The sequence below is a fragment of the Juglans microcarpa x Juglans regia genome, chromosome 4S (genome assembly GCF_004785595.1).
Source record: "Juglans microcarpa x Juglans regia isolate MS1-56 chromosome 4S, Jm3101_v1.0, whole genome shotgun sequence".
NCBI lineage: Eukaryota > Viridiplantae > Streptophyta > Magnoliopsida > Fagales > Juglandaceae > Juglans > Juglans microcarpa x Juglans regia.
Window position 1 is genome coordinate 9,698,408 of NC_054601.1, and position 12,878 is coordinate 9,711,285.

At 36.4% G+C, this 12,878-nt stretch overlaps 2 protein-coding genes across 2 annotated transcripts; both read right to left on the reverse strand.

The window, feature by feature from the left end:
* Positions 1 to 775: 775 nt before the first annotated feature.
* Positions 776 to 4,840, reverse strand: LOC121263379 (stachyose synthase-like). The gene is made up of 4 exons (XM_041166238.1): positions 2,587 to 4,840; positions 2,223 to 2,400; positions 1,771 to 2,138; positions 776 to 1,638 (listed from the first exon to the last, which is right to left on the reverse strand). The coding sequence occupies exons 1-4, from the start codon at positions 4,060 to 4,062 to the stop codon at positions 1,057 to 1,059; spliced, it is 2,604 nt and encodes an 867-aa protein (XP_041022172.1). The 5' UTR covers positions 4,063 to 4,840; the 3' UTR covers positions 776 to 1,056.
* A 1,186-nt stretch (positions 4,841 to 6,026) lies between these two features.
* On the reverse strand, positions 6,027 to 10,613 carry LOC121263380 (pentatricopeptide repeat-containing protein At2g31400, chloroplastic-like). Its single transcript, XM_041166239.1, has 4 exons — positions 8,325 to 10,613; positions 6,905 to 7,121; positions 6,552 to 6,736; positions 6,027 to 6,461 (listed from the first exon to the last, which is right to left on the reverse strand). The coding sequence occupies exons 1-4, from the start codon at positions 10,268 to 10,270 to the stop codon at positions 6,197 to 6,199; spliced, it is 2,613 nt and encodes an 870-aa protein (XP_041022173.1). The 5' UTR covers positions 10,271 to 10,613; the 3' UTR covers positions 6,027 to 6,196.
* Between the last annotated feature and the right edge of the window lie 2,265 nt (positions 10,614 to 12,878).

A 12,878-nucleotide genomic window follows, 5' to 3' on the forward strand; every position in this document is an offset into this window, starting at 1 on the left:
AGTAAAATATTTTACAATTGCTTTTGGTGGGCGTTATTGTCATTGTAAGAGACGTACACGACCAGATCATCTAAATTTCAAACTTCGCCTCATAAGATTTAGGTAGAAAATTGTGAAGAGTTCTTAAAAAGTGACCCCAAGCAGTACTATTTTATGAAAGGGTGCATATATATATATATATATAAATTAGCTAGTTTTACTATGAATATATTACAAACTAATTTGGAAAAAACCCATTAATTAAGACTGTCAATTCAATTTTAAAAAATAAAATCAATTTTAGATAAGATCTCGATCCATTCGTCAATAGTCGTCTTCTGTGAGGAGACTCGACCTAGAGCATGCTCCATGGGTATAATGACAATGTTTTTTGTTCACGGTTATGTTTAGAAATAAGCGGTCATGTCCTCATCTTTGACCTGATTCATGATTTCGAATTCAAATCTTGACTCTATATATACATTTCATTTTCAATTTGATTAAGTTTTTCAGGATAAGTGATGGTTTAGTATGATATCTAATTAGTAAAGGTTTAGAGTTCGAATCTTGACTTTACATTTATTCTTAATTTAATTAAATATTTCTCTTGTTGATGTGAGGATGAGTATTAGAATATAATTTAAATTATTAAATTTATCTCTTAAACTTTTAGAACAAGCGGTTATTTAACAAGTTAGGGATGAATACAAGCTGATACAATCATGGTAAACAACTAGGACTATAAGATGTCGTTAAGGTCAAACAACCCAAAAAGACCAAAATCGAGGTTGGGACGTAGTTCAAGCTAGTTTTAAGTTCATTGAAGCTGTCGGCTGATGTAGTGTTACAGTGTCAAATCTATCTAAATATCAAACAAATCGAAGTATACAGCAATCATCGCTGAGTCGTTGGATGAAAAGCATACGAGTTTACAGTAGAGAAAGCAATCAAATCTGGAGAGTTCAACTTAACCATGAGGGGATGCATGTGCATTCTTCCCACAACCAATACTAATAATAATAAACAGACAAGAAAAACCTTCAACTTAGAACCTATAATTTACAAAATAATAAAAGATTAGTTTGGAAAGACAAAAACAACATCAGAAATGCCAGCAGCCTCTTCAACCCAAGCAAGATTCAAGGTGAGTTTGCCAGAAGCGAACCACGCAAAAGCTACCTCAGCACCATTCAGGTAGCATTTATTTGGAGGCTCACTCGAGTAGGCTAAGAAATTCCCAATACCCTTGACTTTAATCTTAGCATTCTTCTCAGCCAGAGTCTTGACATACTCCAATTCTTGAATGGTACCCCCACTGTTGAACATGTTTGTTAGTCCAATTGGTGCAAAACTGAGGGTGTGGCTGAGTTTCTCAACTGGAACAAAGCTGAATAGTTCAAATGTGGATGGTTGGATGGTGACTTGAATTGCATCAGATTCTGGGGTCATTAAGTGCATTTCTTCTGCCTGATCGAGGTAGACTACGTACCCTTCAGCCTTTCCTAATTCAGCTCCTTCTATTTTCTGGTCCCATTCGATGTCATGGACATGCACTGAACCAGACATTGGTTTGTAGCACTGAGAGAAGCCCTTGATCCTTCGCTCCTTGGGGTCCCAACCAGCCCCTTGGCAGTTAAATGCTCCAATCACACCTCCATACTGCAGAACATGAAAAAAAATTCTAGTGTTTTTGCCTTGAATGAATGATAAAAAAGCATGAAGGTTTTAAGTCCCAGTAAAGCAATTATCAGAAGAGAAGTGTATATCAAGGGTAAATGGATGGATACCTACCTTGTTGAAGTTCCAAATTTTGAGAATGGTCTTTTGGTCAAATAAAGGGTTCTTGAAGAGGCAGTCTCTTGTTGGGAGAGCAAAATGCTGGCACCTAGGAATGGTACCATCAGGGTGGACAAGCTTCTTGATGAGATCAAAATTGTGGCCACCCACGGAATCACTCACATAGACTGGACCACCACAGATGGCCCTTGAGCCTGCATGGAATTTGGCACACAGATGATCTGATTGGAACATATCCCAATCAGGTTGTATGATCTGGCCCATCCACATGCTGTTATAGGCACAGTGAATCATATGTACCCCTTGCAGCCAATATACTCCCATCGGATCTCCATTAGGGTCTTGGAACCAGAAATCATCACCTGCCACAAAACTGAGTAAATAAACCTCCATAACAAATTAAAGTTCTTTTGTGATTCAAAGATGTTTATGTTTTGGTTTGTTACCAACTCTTCCCATAGAAATTTGATTTGTCCCGAGGAAGAAAAAGTCATTGCATTGCTGCATACTTGAGATGAGTCCATTTCCTTTGAAGTTCTTGGACAGAGAACTTGACAGTCCCTTGTAATATGCATTTGCAAGCTCCACCCGGCCTCCATATTCATCGGATATAGACTCGAGAGTCTGAATTACAATATATTATTTGATTATTATAAAGATATTTGATTTTATCTCTAACAAATATTTATAGAATGTACATACCCAAAAGAGTCTATATTGGAAATAAACATATGCAATAAAGCGTAGACCATTGGAATACATGAAAAGTAGGATAGAAAAAAGGAAAACAGGAGTGTGCAGCAGACCTACATGAATGACATCAACTTTTACTCCTGTAATACCGACTTCAGCAAGGTAGGAGTGCATGGAGTTGTAAAAGTCCTCGGCTTGATCAGGATGAACAAACCCTATCCCACCTTCAACGATTTTAACCATGGCAAGATCGTCCATCGCTCCATCGAGGCCAGGAGAGACTTTGCAGGGAATAATCTTGGAATTAAGATGGGTTGCACCAGGCCTAACACCACCCCAGGCACCACAAAGAGCGTGCCATACATATATATCATCCAAACCTTTGAACTTTGTCCTCAAGTCCCTTGTGAACGCCTTCATCCCATATTTCTCAGTTGTACAAGAACATCTCCCACAGCCTTGTATGGAACTATTGCTATCTTCACCCCCAAACATTGCATCCAAGTCTTGTCTGAACTTTCGGATTTTCGCTTCATATTCTGACAAGTCAGTGATTCTGGATTGGATGGCCTTGTCACGAGCCTTCTCAGCATGCTCAAGCTCAATTGCCTTGGAGATCAGCATCTTTGGCCTCTTTGGATCGAATGAAGGAGCATCAGGACCCAACATGGAACCACCTCTGTATTTTCTGAACTTCTCGCATTCATCAAGCCGGTGAAGCCTGGCAGTCATTTGAGTCCCACCAAGAACAAGGTTTTTTGCATCTTCATCTGGTTTCTCACCATCTATACTGATGCTTTGCCAACCATCGTCAATGATAAGAAACCGTGGTGAGACACCACCCTCGACAAAATCATTCACTCCATGCCATACGCCAACAGGTTCTACAGTTAAGTAGAAGGCATCCCAAGTGCACCAGCCAAACTTGTCAACAAGATTTGGGGCTGTTTTCTCTTCCAAGAGCCTAAAGGTATTGAGATGGACTCTAAGAACACTATAGGCCTCTTTCATCAAGGTGTAGGGATTATCAGAGGCATGAACATAAGCAATTGCATCAAAATTTGATGCTTTCACTTTGGTAGAACCACTCTCAGCACAAATCATGAGGTCCCCACCAGAGCCAGGATGAAGAGCTGACCTAAAACTGCCTTCAATAATGGGTATGATAATGACATAAGACTTTATTTCAGGGACGTCTAAGAGCATCCATTGTGTCTCCATTTGTAAATCCGACCCAGAATTCCCCACCCACATGGTAGACCACCATGTTTTGAACCTAAAGATGCTTAGAAAATCTCTGCCATCGAACCTACCCAAGGAGTTCATGAACCTGTCACATGACTCATTCTTGTAGAATCCGAGAAATCCACCCTTGTGAGAAAGGGGAAGCACACGCTGGAGCAGGGGAATTGGAGCATCAGAGGATTGGCAGATTGAAGAGAAGGGATTAAAAGAGACATTATTAGGAACATCAGTGAGCAAAGGCACACCTTTGACACAAAACTTGCTATTAGACAAGGTGAAGTATTTCTCCAATTTTCCCACTCCGTTGACGCTAGAGATTGAATTAACGGGATCTTTGGGGGGTGCCATGAGCAAAGGATTTCAGAGGAAAACAGAGAGAAAAACAGAGCGGATAAATCAACGAACAGAACTTGAATTTCGAAAGAACAAAAACCCTTGAGAAAATCAGGTTTTAAAGTGTTTTATAGGAGAAATGGATCACTGACTTCGAGAATAAAATCTTAACTATGTAAGGCAACAATAGCAAACTTTGATTTTATTTCCAAATACTAATGTGTTCGATCTCGTAGCTTAATATTTATGCACATAAAACTGGAATGTGCAATATTTGATATGCTTCAACGTATATGGAAACTGTGAAAAGAGAGAGAGATCATGCAGAAGATCACTTCAGTGACAATAATGGTAAAAGGAATATAGGATGAACCAACTCATACTCAAAAGAGTTGTTTGGTTGCACAGAAAAAAATGGGAGGACTATGCAGTAGTATATATAGGCATAAACTCAAAATGGTGCATGTAAAAATTGGATAAGGAAGCTATCCAGATAAAAAGGTCAAGGTTTTGGGCGGTTCTTTCTGGTTATTTCTCTCTTGTTGCTGCCTGCGGAACCACCTTACATGTAATACAACCGACAAGTTTGCTTCCAATTTCCATTGACAGTGACTGCAAGTTACTGTTACATCCGGGAAACACTAAAAAAGGGGAGATTTTTTCAAATAATAAATTATTAAATCCTTGTAGTTTTAGATTCTCTCTCCTTTTCCAGGGAAGGAGACATCTGAACAACAACTTTTCCTACCAAAGAACAAAAAAAAAACAAAGTCAGGGACAAGACCTGCAGCTGAGGTGTTCTCGTTATCTTTTTGGGGTCAAAGACCCCGACTTTTGCCTAAATAAACGAGTACCAAAACAAAATATAACAGGAAAATGAGAGAAACATATAGAATGAACGCAGGGTCTAGCCCCGACTGAGGAGTGTTTTAGTGTTTTTTATTTGCATTCTTACTCTCGGAGAGGAGTAGTTGGACAAAGAGAGTACATGGTGTATTCTCAAAAAAGTTGGGGCTAATTTATAAATCTTTTTTAGTAGAAAAGAACCATTTTTTTTTCTTATGGAGGAAATTTCCTTACACCCGTTTAGTAAATTGTCACTTGTCTCTTGAGCATGTGACAAAACTTATTTTTTCAATAAAAGGACACATGACACTTTTTTACCTTGAATTAAAAAAAAAAAGGTGCTTAATACATATTCAAAATAGAGAAATATATTGATCTAACGAATCATATAAAGACATATTAGTTTATGAGTTTATTTTTATATAATCTTTTTATGTTTGTAACATTTCTCTTCAAAATATACATGTCATTTAATAGATAATTTATTTGAGGACCAAACAAAGAAGGCATCATGCTTGTCCAAAGAAAATGTGTTGCAAAACTGGAAACTTTAATGTTTTTCGAGTGTAATAAACGAGATTTTATTGAAAGAGAGATGTGTTCGGAAGAAAGCAAAAACAAAATAAAAAATAAAAAATAAATAAAAAAAAAATTAACAGAGTATGTGTTTCTATAGGTTATAGAGCTTTGAATTGTAAAGTTTTGGTTGTAAAACCTTATTACAAAGTCGTTTTACTCTTAAAAAGCCGTTTACTATTTGATAAATATACGCCTAAAATATTTTTAAATTTTAAAAAAATGTATAAACTGAAAAAAGTTAAAAATAATAATAATAATAATAGTAAGTTTTCAATCATAAAAATTGGATAGGTTTGTACACGTGTTCACCATAAAGGGATTTTCTAGTATCATTTTCTCTGTATTTGAGGATCCATTTTTTGAGGGCCAAATAAGTATTATAATAAATAATAAAATTCTTATATATATTCTTTCAGATGTATATAAAGCCAGTTCCAGTTGACACAATGTAGATACCATGGGAACAAATGATCAAAAGCTAGTAATCAGGCATGCATTTCCTTCTTCTTTTCAAGTAAAGCAATAAAGAACTGAATTCCACAAAGTCATATGACTTGGTCCAAACTCAAACTTATATGAACCACTTATTTTGCCCCCCTTAAAAAGGTATAGTTTGATACACAACTGAGGAAACATTGCATAATTTACCGGTACAAAGATATAAAAGCTACTAGCAGCTGTGTGTGTGTGTGTGTTTGAGAGAGAGAGAGAGAGAGAGCTGTATCTATAAGGGGAGTGCATGCAAATTGGTGATTTGATCTAACTTAGCATCCTCGGGATGAGTTCTATCATCATGAAGAACAAGCACCTTCAAAGTGCCAGATTCCTTTAACCAGGCAGCTACCACAGATCCTGTAGATATAAACCTACCTATGTTATACTCGGCAACCCGAAAGGGTGCACCCATCCCAGTAAGGAGTGCCTCAATGGCTCGTCTCAGTGTTCCATCGCCGACTACCTTGCTGTGTTTGCCCCATCCTGTCAAAATGCTGCCAAAGACAAGTGCAGAATTTTAATTCTTTAATCATCACAGAGTAAATGATAATAATTAACAACCATAAATGTGGACAAGTCCATACCTTAATAACTTTGGCAATTCACGGCCTTCAAACACAACAGCTCGTATATTGAGTAGCCATGCATGAACCATTGCACGTGCTGCTCCAGAAGACATCATATGCAAATCTAAGCAAGAATCAGTGAAAGCACTCTCCCACACATTTCGGCGCTTCCCTTCAAGCACAACTAGTTGGGCTCCTTTTTTCTAATTGTAGAGAATTCAACAAGAGCATTATGGAGTTAGGACTGAAAGTGTTTGTACATTGTATGTATGAACAAACGTGTGCCTGCATGATCCATCTGAGTAAGCATGCAAATAACAGAAATCACTGGAAGCAGAGAATAGGACATAGCAGCAATGACTAAAACTTACCTGACCGAAGTGCCATAGCATATCAGTCAGAGCATTATAAAAGGCAGATGCAGTTGAAGAGTCCATCATCTTCATTTCATCAAACAGGGACTGAGCTTGAATCCATACATTTTCCCTTTCGCCCATAAGAAGTCCATGGGCTACGCCATACACCTGATTATCCAGCAACCGTAGTTCCTCCAATAACATTGAAGCATCTTCAAACAAATTACACCGGCTGCATCCAGAGGGCAAATTGCATACATGAGTTTGACCATATATATGCAGAGAGAGAGAGAATTGAAATTAACAGAAGACAACAGCAAATGACCTTTTCTATCCACTAAATTAGATACTCTCACATTACCAAATAACCATGGGCATTGGTACATTTGAAGAGTAGATCAGTCTCATAGAATCCACAGAGAGAAGGAAACGTTTTCACCTTCCCCTCCTTGGGATGAAGATACATACATGCAGCTTCAACTACTTGTTTAGCTTCTACTTTCTAGACTGACAAGTAGCAAGTGAGCAAGCAATACAAGTCAAAAACTACATCAAGGTTTGTGGCCGCGACTTAATTTGAACTTTGCATTTTTCTTTTCCTGCTGAGGACTTTGAGCATCTAAAATTTGGAACGTAGAGTTATATATTACCTGAACCACTCAGTTTTACTCAAAGAGAAAACTTAGTCCAAGTCATACTCCTGAGGTCCTTAAACTCATCCATGAATTTTCCCCATCACTTCTTTTAACTTCTAATACTATTATTACATATAAATATACAGTAAATCATGTTGCATTAAAAGATGCTGCCTATAATTGGAAATTGCAACATATAGAACTCTAATATCAGTGTAATGTCTCGAGACCCACATAGAACAGCATTCATATACCGCATTGAGAAATATGAAAGCAAAATTTTCGCTATCATTTAGCATGCATGGGGTGAGAGGACATAAAAAAAAACCTCCAAGCACGATGGTAAACATAACTCCCACGAGCACACCCGAGAACTTGGAAGCACCAATTCTGACACAGGATATAAATATGGTACAATTTGGATATGATGAAAGGGAAGTTTTTAAAAAATTAGAACAGAAAGAAAATTTATTGAAAAATTAGAATACGATTCAGCAGGGATACGTTAACTAATTAACCTCTATTATGCATAATTAAGGATGTGATATTGAATTTCATCTAAAACAAATAAATATCGAGAGGTTTATCAAAAAGTAGTACTTCAGTTTTCCATATGCTATGAAATTTGCTTCCTTCAAATTGCTAGACCACGTGGTACTTAAGCCAGCATCAATATTGTGACTCTGAAGATCTTGATGCAACAAGGTCCACATTGTTTTTTTCTCTTTTGTTTTCTTTTTTTTTAAGTAATAAGGCCCCAACAATGTAAAAAATGGACAGCATTTGACAAAAAAATTTACCTGCAAGCATTTAATATAGCCGAGAAGGTGACAACATTTGGCTTAATTTTTTGCTCGTGCATCTTCTGAAAGATTCCCAAGATGCACAAGATCTCTTGCCTGACCATCTTATCTTTCTTTAAGTGAACTACTTTATCATTAGCCAGCTGCCCAAACATCTTAATGATTCGATTATCCTCCCTATCTCCAACCTCCAAATCAATGGCATCCTTAATAACCATTGAAGATGGAGATGTAATATCCCGCTTGCCAGCTCCAGCAGCAACTAGACATTCTGCAGCTCTAGCCCAACCAAAAGCATCAATAATGGAATTGTAAGTGACAACATTAGGCCTTATCCCTTCCTCTATCATCTCATCAACCAAAGAAATGGCAGAATCCACCAACCCATGTTTACATAGAGCATCAATAAGTGCAGTATAAAGAACCACATCAGCTTTCAACCCTGCCTGCTTAAATTCTCTAAAGACCTCCATTGCATCCCTGTACAAACCACCTTTTGAGAACACATCAATCAATGTTGAATATGTTAACAAATTAGGATATACCTGTTCTGCTTTCATCTCTGCAAACATTCTTCTAACTACACCATACTTCCCCTGCTTCCCATAACCGCCCAGAAGAGCATTATAAGTTACAACATCCTTCTTTATCCCACAATTCTCCATCTCCTTGCAAACATTCAAAGCCTCCTCAAACCTGCCGAGCTTTGCATAAATCGAAAGCAAAGTATTATACGAAACCCTATCCAAACCAATATCCAAAAACTTCATTTCGTTAAATAAACCCAGTGCGTCTTCCAATCTGCCATGCTTAGCATACCCGTCAATCATAGTACTATAAGTCACCACATTGGGTAATATATTCTTCGCTGGCATCTCCGACATAATCTCATGTGCCAAATCCATCTGCGCCCCTTTACAAACCGCATCCAACAGTGTATTGTATGTAAATATATCCTGATCAATGCCTCTTTCCACCATCTCACTAAACAAAGCCTGAGCCCTCTCCCACATTCCCACTCTACTACAAACCGCAAGAAGCGAATTATAGGTAATTCTATCGGGCTGCACATTATTTCTCAACATCTCCTTGAAAATCTCTGCCACCCTCGTATACTCCACGCCCCCTTTTCCACAGGCATCAATCACAGCATTATAAGTAACTAAATTCGGAAACAACCCCAACTTTTTCATCAAGTCGAAAACCATTATCGCCTCATCACAATACCCACATCGCCCATACGCATTAACCAAAGCAGAATACGCATAAACAGTGTTTCCATATCCCCTACTCCTAGCCGTCTCAAAAACGTCCCTAGCAAGGTCAACTTCTCCTAACCTGCCAAGAACGCTAATCATAGAACTTGCTAATTTCCCTTGCTCAGTCCTTCTCCTCTCTTTTCGGACAGCAAATTCGAAACACTGAATAGCTTTCCAAGACTCCCCCCTATTGCCTAGCTCTCTGAACAAGAAATTATAGTCATCCGAACCACAAAGCTTGGATTCAAAATTAAGCAACACGCGTTCAAGGCCTTTATCATCCTTCATACCTATCTGGATTAATTGTATGAGAGCCTCCTCGGCGGCAGGGGTGTGGCGGGAGCTCATGGAGGAGGGCTTGGGCCGGCCCAGATGCATCTTGGAGACGAAGCGGGTGGATCGGCGGCCCGAGAACTCGGCGGAGAGCTCGGATTTTTGGGGGCAGAGAGAAGAAAAGGAAGGGTTCGGGGCGTTGGTGGCACAGGGCTTTGGTGCATTGCGAGACGAAGGTGATGGCAAAGGTACAGGTAAAGGCTTTGTGAGAGAGACCTTGTGGCGGCTTTGGTGGTGGCTTTGGCGATGGTTTTTCAAGTGGTGTTGGTGTTGGTGCTGGTTTTGCTGGTACTGGTGTTGTTGGTACGGCTTGTTGGCCGTAATTGAACACTGAGGCGGCGTAGAAGCCATTCCAACAATGCTCCCTCACAAACAAAACAGAACGAGAGAGAGAGAGAGAGAGAGACAGATAGACAGACAGACAGATGGACGGACGGACAGAGACGGACAGAGAATTTACAGTGAAATGAAGATAAAAATGTGATCTTCTTGCTATCGAATAGATGGGTTATGGCGGGGTTTGGATGAAGAGGAAGGAGATGAGGAGGAGGAGGCCATTTTAGATACGAGACAGATTTCAGAGACAGAAACTTTCCACTTTTCACAGCTGGGGATAAGAGAGAGAGAGAGAGAGAGAGAGAGAGTGTGTACTGTGAAGGACTCAGTCAGCTGAGTTGAGTGACTCTGGGACATTGGTAACATTAGCCTCCCTCCCTATAAATAACAGTTTTTTCTTTTTCTTTTTATTTTTTTTAATCAAATCTTATTTGTTTCCTTTTTTGGGTTATGCCTTTCATTTTAATTTCACAAGATTTTTTTCTTTCAAGTCAAATGAATAAGATTTATTTAAAAACTTTAAATAGAAAATAACTTTATTTATTATTTGTAAGCCTGTTTATTACTTATGTATTAAACACATTACTGACTTGAGAATTTATCATATTAAAAAGTCTTTTATTTTATATTTAATTCTAGTTATTAATTGTAACCAGAAAAACTCATCTCTTGGTTGTTCCATCCAGACCTTGAGTTTTAATGAATCTGATAAGTTGGATTCTAATTGTCTAGATAGAGTTTTAGCTACTCAAATCTGTTGTTTGCTGTGTTGCCAACCCATTGATAAGTTATGGAGGTTCAAATTGAATTCAGTTGGCCATATCTTGGCAAGCAAAACGTAAATCATGAGACAAAGAAAATCAATTTTAATGAGTAGCCATCACGCAATATACCAGAATTTAATAATTGATATCCAGAGAGAATTTTAATTAGTCAGATAAGTTTTTGGCTGTGTTACCAACCTCGTTGTTCGGTTATGGAGGATAGTATTGAATTCGAGAAATGATATTTGCAATCGTGAATTGTATAACCGCCGTGTAATTGTTTTGAAAAAAGTGATTAAATATAGAACCCACATGAAAAAATTAATTTTTTAAAATAAACTCTACTCTTTTTCAAAATAATTATACTATATATTTTACGGTTATATATAAAATTACTCATTAAATTTAAGTTGATCATTTCATCATGACAAGCAAAACGAGAACCAATATGCTTTAAATGGATACCTAATACTTATTACACAATGTACCATAATTTAAAAATTTTTATAGGCAACGATATACATATGACTATTTTATAATTCTTTTTACAATCAATTAATGCAACTGTGTCACATCATTAAAATTTTTAATTTTATATAACTATCTTATCTTTGAAATTAATTTGTAAAATAGTTGTTAGTTTATCATTTTTTTTTAGTATTGACACATTTTTCATTCAATATTTAAAATTCCATTTCATCTAATTTCTTTTAGAAATCATTCTGTGATATAAGTTATTAATTCCCTTCATATCAATAAGTAGAAATGCTATGTGGAAATTTGGAAATCTTGATTTGTTTTTTCAAACTCTAAATATTATTATATGTTTTAATATTAATGTTGGTAGGCCAAAAAGTAATGAAGCACTTTTAACTAACTCCTTTTAGAGATAGTTATTTATCAAAACAACTTATTTTAATATACTATTTCATATAATAGTTGTATATCTAAATCAAATTATAAATGAGAAGTGTTATATCTATAAATAAATTTATAAAATAACGTCGATATAAGATATTAGATAATTTTACAATAAAAATTTATATTTTAAATTATATCAATTTTGTAAATTTAGATAATTTTATTCATATATTTAGTATATCTCTTGAATATTTTAATTTATAAATTTAGTTTAATGATATAGATGATGTGTTATATGTTGAGGAGAAATGCTTGGGATTTCTCTCGAAACTGTTTTTATTTTTATTTAATAATTAAAGAAGTATTTTTTAATAATGTTATAAATTTTTATTTTTTTAAAATATTTATAATGGTTAAAAAAATTAATGAAAGAAAATAAAAAGAAAAAAAAAATGAAATGGACATCGGGACATTTATTGTAACACTTTTTCGGCAGCTGTAGTGCCGCTTTATGTTGAAAGTGGGAACGAAATCATGAAAAAGAGCGAGAGAATCTTATTACCGATTATGTGAGCTTTCGTTTAACGAGTTCAACACTTTTTGTGGGATTAGTTCTTAAGATTCAGCTCCGTACGCTTCCAAGAAAGTCAAAATGTCAATGGAATACGACTATTGTTACTCATAAAGAAATAATTGGTACCAAAATTTTGTGTTTTTATTTTTGAAAAAATAAAAATAATTATAACTTATTTGAATAATGAGATAAGATGAAATGAAATCAAATGAAATGAGATAATTTTATGAGCGGTGCTACTCCCACCGCTGAGAGCTCCCGCTGGGGCTCCCGCTAGCAGTTTTGGGATGAATTTTTTTTTTAACACATTTAAATATATTTTAAAAAATAAAAAAAATTCATAATATTATTAAAAAATACTTATTTAATCATTAACTAAAAAATAAAAAACTCACAGAAGTAAAAACTAACGATAGAAACTAGC